Source organism: Serinus canaria, chromosome 4 (genome assembly GCF_022539315.1).
Source record: "Serinus canaria isolate serCan28SL12 chromosome 4, serCan2020, whole genome shotgun sequence".
Taxonomy (NCBI): domain Eukaryota; kingdom Metazoa; phylum Chordata; class Aves; order Passeriformes; family Fringillidae; genus Serinus; species Serinus canaria.
In genome coordinates, this window is record NC_066317.1 from 64,545,861 (window position 1) to 64,564,963 (window position 19,103).

Consider the following 19,103-nt stretch of genomic DNA (forward strand, 5'->3'; position numbering starts at 1 on the left):
TCCCTCAGGTCCAATAGAAATCTACTGCTTCTTTCTTGCTTTGGCCTTTTATGAATTCCTGTAAAGTAGGGAAAAGTGAGGTTGCCATGCTCAAAGCTATGCTTGCCCTTCTGCAATGATGCTGTAAACAGTGGCCCAAAGAAACAGAGGTGCTGTTCCATGTGGGTTTGAGTAACACTGCTCCTCAGAGTGACATCCTCCCTCTCTGAGTTGAGGGTGCTCCAACTCTTGCCCCAGGAGAAATGAAGAGAGCAGTTACTGCATAACTGAAAGCAAATTAGTCGAGTTACTAACCTAAGCTCTCTCAGGATCTGTCCCCACCTACTCTTGGTACACTGCACTTGTCCTAAGGAATCATTAAAAGCACAGAGAACAGACCCTTCCTCTGCAGCAGTGAGTGCAGAGCCCTGGCCCGTGCCAAGTTGGCAGCACTGCAGTGGTTCAGACACACCTGTTCTGTTCATCTGTAATTGATGCCCACTGCAAATGGAACCTTTTCAGACACACCTCCCTGGAAATCCCAGGTATTTACAGTTTCAGTGGCTAGCACCAGCAGTTTAGCAATATCTGTGAGCTTTAAGTGTTGAACATGAAAAGAAGTTGTGGTCCTTTGTGTGTGTTTTGTTAGCATTCTTTAAAGCATGAAAAACCCACACCTAACATCACTCACAACATTTGAACAGGAAGGCTCTAGGACACTGAGAGGCAGTGTTCTAGGAAGAGACAGAAAACACCCTGTTTCCTAGTTCATATATGAAAAGTTTCAACCAAAAATACTAATTTGACTGAAATGCTCTGAAGAAAAACATTTTTATGGTTGCTGTGTGGCATTTTTTGGGTTTGCTGGGAAATTCTGGGGGTTTTTTGTATGCATGTGTATTGTTAGTTTTCTTTTAAATCCTTCAGAACACTGAAAACCAACACGTGGAAGTTCCACTGCTTTGAAGAGAGGCCACTGAGAGTTAATTCTTTTTACATTTAAACACAAAACAGCTTTCTAATTTTATATAATCAAGAAATGGAAAACAATTTTTATTAACATGTCTTACATTTACAATCTTTTATTAGCTAATCAACATCAACATGCAAAAATAAGCGCTAAATACAAACCTCTACAATATGGTTTTGTTTAAACTACAATGGTTTAATTCTTTTGAAAAGTCATAAGGATGTGTTTTGCAGTTGTTAAAATTGAACTATTAGTTTCAGTAATGAATACTATTTAGACCCTAAAATTATGTAATCATCCTGCAAGGCATCTTCAGAAACTTCGCCCAACACTTAAGAATACCAGCTCATTGTCATGTGAGTACATTCTCAAAGCAAGAAATAAGGCAGTAGCACTAATGATTTCATATTGAACCCTATGCACATAACTAATAACTTTAGAAGGACTTTAACACTATGGTAGACTGGAAAAAGAACATTTAAACAAGCATTGGATTTTGCCTGAAATGTTCTCAGTTCTTCTTGATACTTATGCAACCTCCTTAAAATATTTGGGTTTGGAAAAAGACTTCATACTCCTTGAAACCAGTCCCTATTTGATCCTCCAGAGAAGCCACCTCATGTCAAAGACATCAAAAATATCTTCCCATGGAAATAAGTTACATCATTCATGTTCAGGATTACTTCACCAGAGGATCATAAAGAAGGCAAAGAGGAGCTTAAAGGAGAACACGTTGGTAGTACTGAGATCTTTGATAACAAAAGGGTCTTGGACAATTGTGAAAAAGAGGGAAGAAAAATGGATTTCATTTCAAATCTGTTCTAAGTTTTCCCCCAGTGCAAGTGTCCATCTTTAAAGAAAGCTATCCTTTAGAAGATGAAAGTACTTTTCTTTGAGAAGAGTCCAATTTTTTGACCTTATGTTACAAAACCTTAACAATCAAAATTTGTTTTTGTGTTTTTTATTCAAGTACAAACTTAAGTCATAATTCCTCTCTTCTTTTTTTTTTTTTTTTTTTTTTTCCTTTCAAGAGTGTTTATTGTTGCTCATTGATCTTTGGTCGCAAGAAACAATAATGCCACCGACAGGTCTGCTCCCCAAGGTGGCAGCTTTTGCTTCTTTGCCACACATTAAGGCCCCCCCCTTTACAGGGTATGCCAAGATACACTGTGTCAAAATTCCAGCGGCACTTCATCCTGTGGTTTACAGACCTACATGATGTAGACTTTCTCAGCTTGTGAGAAGTTGAAGACTTCTTTGGTTCTTGGGCAAATTACTTTGTCATCTTGACGAATAGAAAGCAGAGACTGAAAAAGAGGGAAAGCAAAAGATGATATTCACAACAGTAATTCAAAGCACTATTGAACTGTTTAGGAAATTAACTTTTAATTTTAAAAAAATGTTGTGGTCTGAGGTCAAAACATCTTTGCCCCTAGAAGTTACTTATTCCACATTATTGCTCTCTGGAGGGAAAGATTTCCAATGCCATTTGATCTTATGTTGTAAATTCACATAGTTAGATATGTGACCATTAATATGTCTTCATTAAGGCCAATTTAAGCAGCTAAATATACAGTCCTTAAAAAAACATTACTGCAAGAATTATTCTTTCAACTTCTGACTGAGTTTATAAGCTCTTATTTTGATCTAGCAAATTATTCTAACAGCTGCTATTTTAGCCTTCAGCAAGTCATTGACTCCAACACTTACATTGTATCCATAGACATATCCATTTGGTAACATCATAGGAGGATTATTTTCGTTCATTACATCCCCCGAAATCTTGCAGACTAGTCGGGAGTTGGCACAGTGTGCCATCGGCAGGGGCTGAGCCAGCTTGTTCAGGGATTTGCTACACACAGGGCAGTCGGGGTTTTTTGAGCTCCCATCCTCTTTATAACACTGTCTGTTAACAGCAGGTTAGGGAACAATCACCACCATGAAACCATCATTAGCTTCCCATTGTATGGGAAACCTTGAAATTAGAAGATTGTCAGCTGTGCCAGCAGAGCCCAGGTGACAGAATGCACAGAACATTTAATTCAAGTTTAATGTCCACACAAAAGAATCAAGGGTTTGATCTGTTTCAAGGAACAAGAGTTGTCTGGCACAGGTACAGCTTCTGAGGTGCAGCACTCCAGCAGCACCAGCCCTTCTCCAGCCCAACAAACCCAATGAAGTTTCTAAAGATGCATCTATTTTTGAATATTCACATAAAACCTTGCAGGTAAATTCGTGTTTAAGTGCTTCAAAACAAGTAATTTTGATCCAGCTCAGTAACCCTTGCAGGCATATTCACTAATTTCAGACATGAAAAGACAGCCAAACCAAACACAATGTTACATTTTACCTTAAAATTTTTGTTTGGGCATGCCTTTTTTTTTAAACCATAATGCTATTTATTATAATCTCCCCTTAATTTAATAGTGCCCAATTTATACTCTATTTGAACAACTCACGAGCAAAAATATTGAAGCGTCACATTTCTTATTTGAGCTCTCTGAATAGTCTCCATAAACCAAAAATAAACCCCCACATGGCTTTTTTTTCACTCCCAGTAATATCTGCTTTAAAGGATACGGTGTTTTTATAGCTGAAAGGCCTGCCTGGAGTGTTATAGTAAAAACAGAATTGTTTCCCAGCTGATGTAGTCTGTAGTTATCATATCTAAACTGTTGGATCAGCATTCTCCATCGAGCAGGGTCCAAGAGATCCTGTTAAAAAACAACACAGCTATAAGTTGCTTTCAATCTAATTGTCCCAGGGAATGGGATGCCTGGGAGTGACAAATTGTGCCAAACTCACTTGTGCAAACCCATCATAAACCAGAAGTGGACACCCCAATGCATAGTGTTTAAAAAGTACCTTTTAACACTACTTTATTAAAACAACTATTACTTAAAATAGCTGGGGCAATATTCAATCTCCATCATCTATCAAATGTTCTAAGCAAGGTATGTAAATCTTGGTGAGGGTTACTTCTTCCATTTAGTTTCCTAGAATGCTGGACTATATAGGAAACAACATTAGTACTGTGGAATGTTTCTTCTACAGCCTCTGAACCATTAACACCAAAAAGTTATAAGTATTTTTTAACTTTAAATAATTTGCAATACATAATATTTACAGAATTTTGTAAAAAGATTTCAATTTGAAGAAGCTGCCACAACCCCAGGTTACAGAAAGCTTGCATAAGCTCATTTAGAGACAAAACTCTTTAAATGCTGTGTGTTACCTAAAAGTCAGGATTTTTCTTTTCATGGAAGTAAGAACTAAACTCACAGGTCAAGGATACACTGAGCTTTAAAAGCAGTGCTGTTGAAGAGTCATGTAAGAAGGGAAGATCCTTTGAAAATACACTTAGTGTCATCTGTACAGGCAGATACTTAATCCTTTCTTTCTTATCCTTTCTATCCATAACCTGCCCTTTGGTCAGGAGGAGTGACCATATTTATTTACCTTGATATAATATTTATCATGTAAATACTATACTGATCATATTGCCAACTCTGCATGCTACACTTTGAGGGAACTAGGAGAAACAATCTGGGGACACCTTACAGCACCTAAAGGTGCTACACAAGATCTGGAGAGGCACTTGGGACAAGCGGAATGGCTTCAAACAGAAAGAAAGCAGGGTTAGACTGGGCATTAGCAGGAAGTTCTTTGCTGTCAGGGTGGTGAAACACTGGACCAGGCTGCCAGAGAGGCTGCGGATGTCCCATCTGTAGAACTTTGCACTGCTGAGGCCACACTTCAAGTCCTGTGTTCAGTTTCAGGCCCCTCATAAGGACATTGAGGTGCTGGAGTGACTCCAGAGAAGGGCACAGAGCTGGGGAAGGGTCTGGAGCACAAGTCTGATGAGGAGCAGCTGAGGGAGCTGGGGGTGTTTAGCCTGGAGAAAAGCTGGGGATAGGGGACAGGGCAGATAAGGACATGGTTCTGGGTTAATGGCTGGACTGGATGATCTCAGAGACCTTTTCTATCCTTTACAATTCAGTGATTCTACTGTTGGAGACCAGGCTGGATTGGGCTCCAAGAAATCTGGTCTAGTGGAAGGCAAAGTGACATAAGATTATTCAACAGATATCAAAGAAAACAGCTTGTTCTGCATAACAGTGAATGTTTTCCTTAAAGTCCTGAAAGAGGAAAAGCCAGAGAAAGTTCTATTCATTGGTTATAGAAGATGCTTCTTTCCTTGGATTAATAAAAATCAGTTGGTTAGAGATATGATCTCACAAATTTTGTCAGATTTAAAAAGACTTTACTTAAAAGGCATTTTAGGAAGCCATTTATGCACAGAACTCATAGTCAAGATACTAAAGGTAGCTCCAAACAACCATGTGCTGTAATTGTGGTGAACTAGGTAATTATTAGAGAATTCAAAACTTAACTTCCATAAACTAGAATGTTTAAAGTCATATCCATAAGTATTTGGAAATTTGCTCTCATTGTATGTGGAACAATCCCAGCGATTTCTTCTTGTTCTCCCTCATTGAAACACTCCATCCAAACCAGCCCTTAGAATAAAATATTGATAAATTCTATCTTACACCCAAGTCTTTTAACACAGATATAATTTATATTCATAACTGAAATCAAATCTAGCATGTAAAATACCAGGATCCTTCCAGGACTTTGGGATGAGCAAAGAAATTCATATTGATTCTTGTTCGTTTCAGGGTTTTTTCATGTGGTTGTTTTGTTAAACCATCATTTCATCACCATGTTTAGAAAATGTGTTTATACTGGCACTGCCACATATTGGCTTGGCATTTCGTGGAAATCTTGTCTTGCTTTGACAACTCAGCTTTTCTCTACCTTCTGCCTCCAAAGCCAAGTTAAAAAGAAGTGAATTAGCACATGACCACAGAACTGAAGTCTGTATAAACAGTAGCAATCTGTGAATTTTGCTTGATATAAATTTAGATGTAGATATTACCACTAATATCTACATCAATTTGCATAATCCAAATAAATGAAAACTTATTTTAAGGAATAAAAATACTGCTTTCACATCATTCAAATAATCCTTCATTTCTTCATCCCAACCACTGCAACAATAATAATGTGAGAAGTAGAAGTAAGAACTGCTGCTGGTGTATTAAAGCCACAGTTCTGTATGCTGAACAAGACTCTCTCTCTTTTTTTTTTTTTTTCCTTTGTACTTCCCCATCTTCTGCTCTTGCTGTATATTTAATTATTGTGCTTCCAGCCCACAGATCTCTAGTGCTGGGTTTATGGTAAGCCTGGCTCAGTGTGAATCCATGTTACTATTACAATCCAACTGAAACAATACAAATACTTCTTTCTAGATTAATGTACAAGGACTGGTTACTAAAATTAAGAACTCTTACAGAAGTGGAATTTAGGAAGTAAAATTTTAAAAAAACCTTTATCTTGATATTATCAATGCATTTTCCTGTGCTGAAAAAAGAACTGAAACATCTGTTTTAATACTGTGTTGCAGCACTGAATTTCAATGTTACCTTATAGGGAGAGATATGAGTATCTGAAGGAAAGGCCAACATTCCCATCACCTGTCGAACCTCATCCAGCTGGCTTCCCTCAGCCTGACTGAAGTGCTTTCTTGCATGTCTGAAACAGAGAATTGATACTTTATTAGACAGCCTTGTTTCCAAACCAAGTCAATTCAATTACTTCCAGAGAAAACCTACAGATTCTGCTCTCAATATATGAACTCCAAGAATGCTCTCTGTACATTTTAAGGACTTGAAAAAAACCCATCCTGCAAATGCAAAGGAATTCCCAATTCTTGGGAATGCAAGAAAGACTAAAAATTAGTATTTTTACTGTGTAATTTCTTAGAAACCAGAATCTTTTTACTGTAGTGTGAAGTCTTGCCTCACCTAGAACTAAAACAACCCTGATTATTAGAAGAAATGTCTCTGCTCATGCAGGCTCAGTGTATGACACTCCTCTGGCATACACTCACAAGTGAGATAAAGGCAGCCTGAAAATCAGCTGTTCCAAACCCACTACACATCAATAATGTTCAAGTAACTGCAATGCTAATTTTGAATAAATGATTTTTTGGGAGCAGGGGTATAGGCCTGAAGACAGTATCACTTTCTGTGCAAACTACAAGAACTTATAGGGCAATGTAATAGAAAACACCTCGTTAAAAGCACCTTTTTTTAGCCAGGAAAATAAAAAATGAATTCAAACTTCAGTATAAATTTTTGTACTTTAACACATACAGATTTTAAGGGATACACACATGGCTGAAAGCTTGGATACTTCAAATAAGTGACAGAATTACCAGAAACATATTTAATAAAAAATACAAACTTTAATATTTCTCAGGAAGTAGTAAGAAACCACAAAATTATTACCAGATTTTGAGGATATCCAATTACTTTAAAAGCCTGTATGAAAGTTTCCCCAGCCTAGTGTCCACAAGATCAGTAATTCTCAAGCTGGAGTGTAAGTGTGCTGGAAGACCCTTCAGCCTTTAAACCGAGTGATTAGTTCAGCATTTCTACTAAAAGCTCCTGTTTTCAGTGGTGCACAGATATAGTACAGCAGGCTAGGAATGGAACCAGCATTACACTGAATTTCTGCCATTGCATAAGTGTAGGAAAATCTCCCCTATGCTATGATTTCTGCACAGTTTGTATTGCAGGAAAGATACGAAGTAATCTCTCAAGTCCTCTACAAAGAGTTTAACTTAACAGTCTTTAACTTTTGAAGAGTCTTTTATTAATTCCTAAACTACTATAGGAATAGACAGTATTTTCAAAATACCCATTTCATGGCTTAAAGAAGAAAACCTAGGCAAGTTTTTTTTTTTTTTTCAATTCTGAATTTGACAACTACACTGAGGTCATCAATACCATGAGAACAGTCTCTTTAGCAGTGTTTCAGTACTCCCACTTCCTCTCCCACCCAAGCCAGGAAGCAATGGAAGTTATGTAGGACAGAATGTTTCCACCCAATTTCCTATGCTGGGTGAGCAATTCAGGAATGTAAACATTGTTCCCCAGGTGATTACTGTTATGAGGGCAGAAGCACAAACCCCCTGGCCTGATAGAACAGACAGCCTGGATAAACTGGAAGAAAGCTAAAATAACTGTGGAGAGCTGCAGATGAATTTGAGAGCTTTTGCAAACACAGATTAGGCAAACAAAAAAATTCAGATCTCCCAGCTGAGATTATCCGTGCATGCATGAGAGAAAAAAGAGGAAAAAAAAGTCTTCTCACAAGAACTGATCAGAGTGCAGTTGTATTCTGTGATGGTGAAACAGAAGTGACATTTCAGCTTCCACAGCCTGGTTAGGGTTGAGGATCTCCTCCCTGCCATCAGCCTTTCGTCATGTGCAAAGTACTGAACACACTGGGATGTGGTGGCTGGTTTGGGTTCAGCCAGAATGAGTTAAATTTTCCAAAGTGACCTTGTGTTAGTCTTTATCTCCTGACTTTGCCTCTCTCCTGTGTTCTTTACAAAACAAAAACAACCCCCCCCCCCAAAAAAAACAACCAAAAAAAAAAACCAAACAAAAAAAAACCAAGGAAGGTTTCCCACAAGGTCTGCATGCTATGGCTGAACTTCATCCACTGAGAAATTAAAATAGAGTAAGATATCTTTCAAAGGTGAAGCAATTTTTAATTCATAGCACTCAAGTCTTTTTTAGATTGGGAAGCAAGACACAACACTGTAAGTTACTTGGGAATACACAACAGTGGAATTACACCCTATTTGCCCTCATGCCATTATTCACCCCTTTCCCTGTCATTCAGCTAATTCCACCTCTGTGCAAGTGCTGGCTTGCTCCTGAGGTCTATGTGAACATTACAATGCTTAATTGCAATGTTTTTACCACCATTAGCACATACCAGTTTCTATAGCTAAGGCAGGGGGCTAAATTTTTCAGGATAATTATTTAAAATCCTGACAACAAACCATCCCTGAAGTCACTAAATACCTGTGATAGATCTAAGTAATAGGTAGAAAACTTTGTTTTTCGAATCCCAGAATGATCCTGTAAACTCTGCAAGGACAAAGTTCATCATCTTTTGTGTGTCCCTCTACCCACACAGGTACAGCTGACATATTGTACTTGGCAAATATTTACAAAGACTTGAAGACCTACAGTTCACTAAGGGCACACTAAATTGCTATAAAAGGATCCACATTTGCCATGTCCAGCTTATATGTCTACATATGCCTGAATATAAAAATGAACATTTTTATTGGGCAGTAGCAATAACTGAACACAAATATAAGGTGTTACCAAGAGAGGACTTGTTTCTACTCAGTTTTTTGGCCAATGACTGAATGCCTTTATCTGGGACCCTTATGACACCCAGCAAAATTTATACTCAAATGGCTCAAAAGTACATTTATACCCCTGTTTAACTGATCCCCACTAAAAAAATTAAGTGTTCATTCATCCTTGTAGGAAGGAAGTTAACTAAAATGATAGACTGTAGCCATTTTCTCCTAACTCTGCCCACCATCAGCTATTATTTACTCCTTTCTGTCCTTTGTATCCCCAGAACAAGAAGTGCACATGACGTTTTGTTAAGCTTTTAGCTGAGAACTTTGTGTATCTCTGGCATTGCATAAGAGCAAAATATCAAAATGCTGTCAGATTTCCCAGAATGAAATTAGTGAGAGCTCCAAAAGTGTGAAATTGGTGTCATCAGTCATTCATTGTTACTTTAGTAGGTACAAATTTGACAAAAAAGCCCTAGAGACTGAGAGTTAAAGGCTAATGGAACTAGGTAAAAAAATGTGTTATATTTAAGGTTAAGAGATTTACTCTTTATATTCAAGAACAGTTTTTTACATTCTTGAAACTTGCACTTTCAAGGCTACTCTGATAAGGTACCTAAGAGGAAAGTCTGTTTGTACTCATTCTAAAAAGCTACACTTATTAAATAAGATGTATAATTTCAAAGTTCACATCAATTTTAATGTAAAAGCAATGTCACTTCAGAGGTTCTCAGCAGGCAGCAAAAGCTTTCAAACTTATTTAAACACCAGCTGCGTTTCAACAAAATGTCAGTTCCCCCTGTTCCACTCATACAGGAAACTCCTTGGTAAACAGCCTCTTTCTCTGCTTTCTAATGGATGCCTGACCTATTTATTGCACCACAGACACAATACTGAAAGAATCCTGCTGCAGGCACTTAACAGAAGCAAGCTAATACAACCACAAGTTGCAAGGGTTTGCTAGAAGCAATGAGGTCTATGCCACACCTCCCCAAAGGTACTCCCTTATTCATTACTTATTTACTTTGAAACAAAGTAGAATGCCATGGTAAAAACTTAAAGTTTTTAACCCACATTATTGAAAGGAAGCATTGAGATGCTGAAGTCTGAATGTACAAAATAATCAAAACTCATCCTTCTAGAAAGGAGTCAACTAAGATACAGAAAGACTTCCATAGCTCCTTTTCCTTTTAGAATTGGATACGAAGTTAAAGCAGCACTACCATGAGTGGCAACTTTTAATTGCCAATTATAAAATGTATGTCAACCCTGAATTTCAGCAGGTACATGGAATATACACACTTCACCCCAACAGCACTCAATATGGATGCCTTGTTTGCCATATAGACAGGAGCTTTAAGTTGTAAGCCTCAGAGAGGTTATTCCACACAAAGCATGCTGTGTCCTCTTGAGGGCTGACAGCTTGCAAATTTTACCACTTCTGATGTGGAAAAGGGATGAGAGGGAAACAAATATCCAGTAACAATAAAATACAGAAGGACCTTATTTGCTTTGTCCCAGTTCTCAGCCTATTTCCTTATTCCAGCTCTGTGCCTGCCCTCTAGTTTCCAAGCTACATAAGGAAGCTGCAGCTCCAAGAAAATAGTTTTTAGAGCATGGACTACTCATTGTTAAGATGCATGACTGCACACTTGGCAAAGAAACAAACTGAGAATAAAGCTAAAGGCACAGTATTCATTTGGTATAAAGAGCACCATGGGCTTCAGAAGACAGATAATGGAGTTGAGTCTCTTTCATCCTTTTCTTAAGTACTTGACAATTCCTTAGGATTTGATAATTCCATCAAAGGGTAAGTGCACATATCTAAATGCTAGCTTGTAGGTTTTGTTTTTAATTATGTTTGGTTTTAATAATTAACATTAACATTAGCTGGAGTTGTATCAGATTGCACATTTGCATTGGCTGGGACCAGAGCAAAGATGATTTAAGCCCAAGTAGGGCAAAGTAGGAACGATATTAGCTCAAAGCAAGCCACACATCTGAATGAAATTAGGAATAAAACCTGAAAATAACCCTAAAACTTTGCCCTGCAGGAGAGCTTCTCCGTCTAGATTTAGGAATATGCTAGAACATTTTCAGTCTGTGAATACATTACGGTAGTTTTCTGTACCTCTGTGCTGCTCTGACCAAAAAATCAGCTCTTCCACAAATACAAGTTTCAGTTTCTGAAGTACCTAGTTTGGGTTTAAAGGCAGCAGAACTTGCAACTTCCTTAACACAGAAATATTATGTGGCAACAGTGTTCTTATCAGGATTCATCAGCAAAGCTTCAGGTTGGGCCATGAACTTCTCACCTTTCTTTAGGTTTAAATATTCTTACAAAGGAGAACCTGCTGAGAGTTCTCCCTCCCTTGTGCACGTGTAAGCTCCAGTAGCTCTGCCACCTGTACTGTACTTCAGTGCTGGCAAGGTCATTGCTTATCAAATTATCAATGCATTTCTTTGTACCAGTATAAAAATTCTACTTATTTCAGCAAGACTAGTTTCCTGTGTTATCCTGGAACATTATTCCACCTTCAATCAGGACCATTAACTTGGATGTATAAATTGCTTCGTGTGCTGGTACTGAAAGCATTGTCAAAAAACTCTCTTGTGGTTAAGTCAAGCAGTGCTGAGGTGTGACTGCACTTCTGTCACTGATTCACAACCCCACTGGGCATTGTTGCTTTCTCTCTGTACTCCCCACTGAACTACTTCAGAACACGTAAAAATGGATATTGAATTGGTTTCCCCATTTGGAGCTGGAAGAATGGAGTGAGAAAAACCTAACACAGCTCAGCCCTCTCCCACCCACAACCATGCAGAACTCTAAATTAGGCATCAGTACAAGGGGTGAACATGGCCTTGCAGGTACCTTGCAGAACAAAACGTTTAATGAAGATAGCAAAGCAAAATCGGTCAAAATTGAAATGTTAAAGCTTTAGATGAAGGTTTCATTAACCTTTTCATATTTCTGGTAATTAAAACTGTAATGAATTGCCATGAGAAGCCAGCTGTACCTCTTGAAAATTAGTTAAGGGTGAATTTATATTTATATATTACACTATATGCCACCAGAAAATCCATCTGATTTTTAAAACAGGTTAATTTTCTAAACCTTGATTTTGAAGAATATGAAGACAGTTTCAGGGACAACACCAATTCTTTAAGAAGGTGCATCTGTGGAATGACACTATGCCTTTAAAAGAAGTCCAAGCCCAGCTTAAACCCAAAGACTGATGACAATACCAGGGGAGACCCTTCAAGGCTTTACAGGGCTTCTGGGTGTTGCAACAATAATCACATGTTTCTAATGAAGCATAATACCATCTTGTTAAATAAATTGTTTGGAAAGCATCCTAATTTCATACCTCACAGCATCCAGTCTCTTGTTCTGTCGAATGAGTTCAATGAACTCCTGAATCCTTAGGCTGAACTCCAGACAGCTCTGAGATTAAAGACAAGACAGGGTCTTAGATGGTGCCAAAGCTGCACCGCATGGTTCGTTAATGACTATGTGTGCACAACAAAAAAGAAAGTGTTAATAACATGCAACCTGGTTTGCTTGCTTTTAGGCATTCATGCAAAAAAAGTTGAAATGCTGACTCTACAGACAAGATCAGCATAGAATTCCCTAAAAGCAAACAAAAGCCTCCTCCTCTTGCCTCCTATAAAACTTCAGCAGGGATGAACTTTTTCCTAATGACTGAAAGCCTTGTTACCTGAGACACAAATGAGAGTAATAGGTGGTTTCCTTGTACTTTCTCACAATTTAAAGTAGTAGAGTCAGCAGGAGTTTGGGGCTATGTGCTAATTCAGACAGATCTACCCAGAAGTCTGCAAGGAAGAAACAAGCCTTGGAATGTCTTTTGAAAAACCCCAGTATTAACAAATACCAGCAGAAAGTTTAAGTTGCTGCAATACCCTCCCTCCCTTTCTTCAAGCTTCTATCCCACTCCTCTTATCAAACATCTAAAAGCCATGCTGGAAACAAGTCTCAAACAAGAAAACCAAGTGGCATTTACCTGTTTATGGAAAAAGGTAAAATTTGAAGCCTAACGAAGTTGAGAGTGTCCCTTTAAATCAAATTCCATCACCCGTTCACAAAATCTATAAAAAAACTTTGAATATGTGGAATTAAAAAGAAAAAGATCTCCCCCCCATAAAAGAACAAATCACTATGCTTCTTTATAGGGACACAGTCAACTGTTCTATTACCTTATGAAAATAATGAAACCCCAAAGTGCTCGGAATCATGTAAAGAACTCTATTCCCTGTGTTCCTCTACTCCACTTGCTGAGTGTTCTTTCTTCAACCATGTTTCTAATGAATAGTTGCCTTTTGTTTATTGTCCATCAGCACAGTCATATCAAAATTCCTCAGTGGCCTCAGCAGGAATTTGAGCAACTCCAAATTTCTATCAGTTAGCTGCCTGGGGTGACTAATGCACACATTGCAACAACTACTTATTTAAGACTTGAAACATAAGCCATTTGAACATAAAAATCATGCATTATTTCATATGTTAAAACTAACTTGTTTAAGGAGCAGAAAAAAATATTTTCCAAATATGCATTTTTCTGTATTCAAGCCCAGATTTAGCAGAAAATAAAAATTTCTCTTCTTGACATTTTCAATAGGACCATCTTAAAATACCTTTTAAACCAAATCTACACAAACTCCTCATCTAGAATTTTAAATAAGCCTGTTTCTACTAAAAATCTGATCAAGCTTTTTAATTGGTAATGATACTAAATCCCAGGGCTTCCTCTTTTGCTAGGACATTTCCATAGCAAAACCCACATGGTCAAACAACTGAATTTTCAAGTAAGGTGCAAGCCAATGGCCCCAGGGGTTCTGAAGACAAGTGTAACTAGAAGCAGAGAGTCCTAGACAATCAGATGATGCATATTCCAACTCTGTGTACCTTCAAACAATCCCACAGCAGCTCTTCACAAGATTTCAGATAGCTCACATCTCATATCTGTAAAGATTACATGACTGCTTTCCCAGGCCACCAAACAGTTTGGATATTAGATAAGGCTTGCACTCAGGTAGGTGGTGGCTGGGACTTTGGAACATTAACAGTGATGAGTAGCTAAGCAACTAGAAGCAGCAGAAATGTTTGTGTTTCAAAAAGAAGCATAGTAATTTCTCTTCTTTCAACTCTGATCTCTCACAGCCTTAGCTTTGGTTTTTGTTTGATTAAAAAAGAAAACGAAAAAAGCATAGGGCTTGCAGAAATAGATTTTTGTTGTACTTTGTTTTTCAAAAAGAGGAGGGGAAGAGTCTTCCTTATTTACTGCTTGTTGAAAATTGGTGATGAAAAAGTAAGATGTTCAGATTATATGTCTTGTATTACTTAACATTTTAAGATTACACAAGGGGGATTTTTTTAGCAGTATAATTATGCAACATGGTTTACATACCAATTCTGGTTTTCCTTTAATGGTTTCCATAACAAGACCATCATTTTCTCTAGAGTAATCACTGGCCAACTGACTTTTGCATCCCATTGGCACATTCTCAGTTTGGCGCCCCTGAGTAACAGAGAACATCACTCCTTGCTTATTGTTAAGTGCACTCAAACGTTTTTGGTTAAAGAAAGCACCTATTTTAAAAAACTAAGATAAAAACTTCTTTAAGGGAGGCAGGGATTTTGGTTAATATCAGTTAAAAACAGATTTCTGCAAGCCCTATAAAAGATTACAGCATTTTTTGAAGTGCATAATTTAAGAGACAAGGAAATTTAAACGGACTGCACAGCAGCAAGTGCACAGCATGTTCAGCTCATGGTACTCAATGGCTTGAGGAAGACTTCTTGTGTTTATTGCTTGATTGTATTCCAGCTTTTGTTTTTGTATTTTCTCACAGCAAGTGAATTCTTTACTCTAAAGTTCTGTCTTCTTATATTCAAGAGTTAAAAATTACTAAGACTAAAATCTGCATGAAATTTCTCTCAGATTTTAAACCTGAGAGCAGAGATTACCAATTAATTTCACTCTCAAAACACCTTCACATATAAATTGAGTTAAAGTCTCACCAGGATGCACAGAATTATAAATTTAAGTTTACATGCATCAAGACACTACAAATTTCTGCCTTTGTTTACAAATTACACTAAACCCAACTGAGTATTGTAATTTTATTTGAGCATAATTTGTTGAGACAACACTGAATCCAGAAGATGACCTACCACACACTTCCAGGTCTGACATCTGTGAGCCTGTTTACCTCCAACTGCCTATGCCTTTTAAGAACATTTTTATACTTACTGTCCTTACTTTTATACAAGACCTGTAATTTAAAACATACTGACCACATCCAGCGCCCAAGTAGTTTAGACAACAGATGAAGCAAAATGTGAACATGTTGCATTTTCATACCTTCATTTTTCTGAGTCTGGATTTGTTGTCATGACACCAAGCCAAACAAGTCATAGTCTCTTGTCTTTCCAATGACTCTTCCACTTCTTTAGCAGTCAAAAACATCTCAATATTTACCAAATCCTTCAAAAAACAAAAAACGAAGGTGCTGTTAAATTGTACTCATACTTTACACAACAATTCTTCAACTTAGCTGGAATACAGAGGTACAAAAGACTTTATTCTCAGGACTTCTGGATTTTAGAATTATACTTTGCAAAGAGACATTACAGGATATTTCCATGGATTGGAATGTTCTGATAGTGACAACAGTTCTCTGAGGCTAGTTAGATAACAGAACTAGAAAAAAAAAGCAAAAAAGCAAAAAAGCAAAAAAGCAAAAAAGCAAAAAAGCAAAAGAAAAGCAAAAAAGCAAAAAAGAAAAAAGCAAAGAAAAAGAAAAAAGAAAAAAGAAAAAAAGAAAAAAGAAAAAAAACAGAAAAAACAGAAAACAGAAAAAAGAAAAAAAGAAACGAAAAGAAAAACAGAAAAACAGAAAAAAGAAAAAGAAAACAAAAAACAGAAAAAAGAAAAAAGAAAAAAGAAAAAAGAAAAAAGAAAAAGAAAAAAGAAGAAAAAGAAGAAAAAAGAAAAGAAAAAAGAAGAAAAGAAAAAAAAAGAAAAAAGAAACAAAGATTAAACCTTGAGTCTTGCAGACATTTATATAATTGACATGCTTAATATCACAAATATTACCATAGCTATAGTGAACAAAACCACTCTCAGAAATAATGGCATTTTCATCGGTCAGAACACCTGAATATACTTAATCTTGGAAGTTCTACCTTCCAAGAGAAAAAGCTGAAAACCAGAACTAGCATCAGCTATATATCACATTCACATCTGGCATTTCATTAGCCAGCTTTTCCTTATAAATACAGAAAGTCTAATACTACTGGGAAGTGAACTAAATCATGTTAGGGTTATCAGAATGGTTATTTACAGCAATTTAAACAAGCCACATGTATTTCTAAAGTGCACCAAAACTTGAAGCTTACTAAATCTTACTCTCGTTTCTTGAATTTGAGAACCAAAACATTAACATTTATTTTATAGGTTGTAAGACCAACAAAACCATTTACCATCAAAAGAATAAAGGGCCTCCTGCAGCTCTACTGGTACACTGAGCTCAGAATTCAGACAGCTACAAGTTTATAGAACAACACTAAGACTGGGCTTTATTGGACTCTTTCCATACCCTTAGGGTTAAAAAAAAAAAAAATCTATTTTATCAATGTGTTGGCAAACGGACTGAAAGAATTCCAACCTGTTCCACAACAGTAGTTTTAAAGTATTCCTACAAGAAAATGAGAATAATCTTTTTGCCAGTCTGAAGTTTTCCTGATGATATATATGCTCAAGTGGAAGGAAAGTGCGTTACTCCCCTGCACATGATAAGGTGACCATTTAAAAACCTCTTGCCCATTAACTCATCTGTGTAAGTAGCTTGACACATAATGCAGTCATATTAATTATCCTGCTTGCATTCCATACAGCTGCTGAGTGGAAAGACAATTTCATTTAAGTTACAAACAATAACATCTCCATGTATGTCCTCAAGCTTGTTTGAGCTATGTGCTCTCTTAGTGAACAGCAATTGCTTTTACACCAAATTAAAACAAAAGCATTTGCTTTTACATCAAAAGAAGTCTGGAATGTGCTAAGCAAAAACAAATCAGAGGTTTAATCTCATTTGTTAGCTTTTTATAGTTTAAGCTTCATTAAAAAAAAAAAAAGAAGCATAAGGGCAGCATTTGTTATAAGCCCATGAGCTTATAACAAATGAGAGAATCCCAGCTATCTGTATTTATCAATCAGGTGTTGAGGTATAGCAGCCCTCTACTATGAGCAAAAAGACTGCAATTACTGCTGAGACAGACAAAACTCTTAAATAAAGAGAATTTCTACATTGCATTTGAAAACTTAAAATGAAATGGGTTCTATGTAACAGAAATGCTAATTAGATTCATGGCTGCCAAAAGAAGTCAAAGCTTGGCAGCCTTCTCTATTAAATAGACAGTATGTATCCAGAAAACAGAGGAGAACATTTTAAATTAAAAGAGTTTCTTTCAGAACCAACAATTACATTTAAAATGCACCAATAAATAGGACTTTCTTCTCTGTTGACTTGATAGAAAGTTAAGGATCAATAAAAAAGGGCATTAAGAAATCCTTTTGTAGAGACAGGAATAGCTTTTGCATTTGATTATAAGTAGTTAGAAGTCTTAATCATGCAGACTGATTACTACAAAAATACTAAGATACAATTAGGCAATAAACCTTTAAAAACCCCATATGCCACACAGGTTGGTTTTTTTTTAAATCCAGTCATACTTTCCTATCTTTCCTGGTAGTGCCTGCTTTTGGTGCTTCCTCCTTAGCTAGGACTAAGGAACCAGAAGAAAGGAGTATCAGAGGATTTATCAAAACTAGCACAGCTCTTCTACACAGGACAGTCAGGAGTACAACTTGTCTGCCTCATCTTGGATGGACAGGAACCAGTTTAGCTTTTGTAACAAGCGTCTCATGTTCCAGTAAAAAAAAATCCCTGTTAAGACCCCAATCCCGAATAGCTTTCTGAAAGTATTCTGCAATTCCAGTATGTACAGGCTGCAGATCACACAGCAACATTGTCTTTCTCAGCTCCCAAAGCAGCATTAAGATTTCACAGGCTGCTACAAAGTGCCTCTCTTATATAATTTACATATAAAATTGAGTAAATGTAAATACACAATCTTAGAGAAATACTGCCACTTGATTTTGCAGGTGCAGGAAAAGCAGAAGCAAGAAATCTGTTGCCACACACTCCCCTTTGAAATGACACAGTATTCAGCACCATTGCAAATGTTTTCTGACTTGTATATAAACTAAAACTGAATTCTAAACTCTTTAATTACCCTCTTTACAACAGTAACATCTCCCTTCATTTCACACTTTCAGCTTTCACACTCAAAGGGGGGCTGCAATACTTTCCTGCCAGTACTGCAGAACTAAGGAGAACCCTACCCCAACACACTGATTATTTCAAACCATAACTCTTAGCACAGCCTTTCCAGCCTCCTGTGTCTTGTTACAACTTTGCCTAATTCACTTGATTACAAATACTTGAGGTTGGGCAGGAAGACTGATTTACATGAAGCTTTCATTTAATTTTACAACTGTACTGAAAAATAGCCTCAAATGTCTCAAGGATGAGACCTTGCTAATTAAGTATTAGCAACAATTATCCAGACACTCAAGGGGGGAGCACAGTACAAACCAGGGAGTACCACCTGGATTTTATAATTTCTGCTTAAAAAAACTGCTATTGGACTAAAGTGAACTACCTTTCCCTTCTATACAACAGCCACTAACCAGATTTTTACAAGGGTAACTATCTCAACACTGGGTGAACTTTATCATAAAAGAACTATTTAATTCCATTACAACTGTGAAAACTCCAGAGAAAGACATTTCTTATTAGAGAAAACTGCACATGAAGGCTTAAGTC

At 37.0% G+C, this 19,103-nt stretch overlaps 1 protein-coding gene across 7 annotated transcripts in view; it reads right to left on the minus strand.

The window, feature by feature from the left end:
- Positions 1-1,945: 1,945 nt before the first annotated feature.
- Positions 1,946-19,103, minus strand: part of MAEA (macrophage erythroblast attacher, E3 ubiquitin ligase) — a 48,593-nt gene continuing 31,435 nt past the window's right edge. For 6 of the 7 annotated variants that reach the window (XM_050973590.1, XM_030239177.2, XM_050973589.1 and 3 more), the window contains 7 exons: positions 15,575-15,697; positions 14,618-14,728; positions 12,560-12,636; positions 6,439-6,547; positions 3,530-3,663; positions 2,660-2,855; positions 1,946-2,256 (listed from right to left, as the gene is read on the minus strand). In XM_050973590.1, the coding sequence (XP_050829547.1) occupies positions 2,161-2,256; positions 2,660-2,855; positions 3,530-3,663; positions 6,439-6,547; positions 12,560-12,636; positions 14,618-14,728; positions 15,575-15,697 (846 nt within the window). In that variant the 3' untranslated portion in view covers positions 1,946-2,160. The remainder of the gene's footprint in view (positions 2,257-2,659; positions 2,856-3,529; positions 3,664-6,438; positions 6,548-12,559; positions 12,637-14,617; positions 14,729-15,574; positions 15,698-19,103) is intronic. The other variant, XM_009098728.4, reaches the window with a different exon arrangement.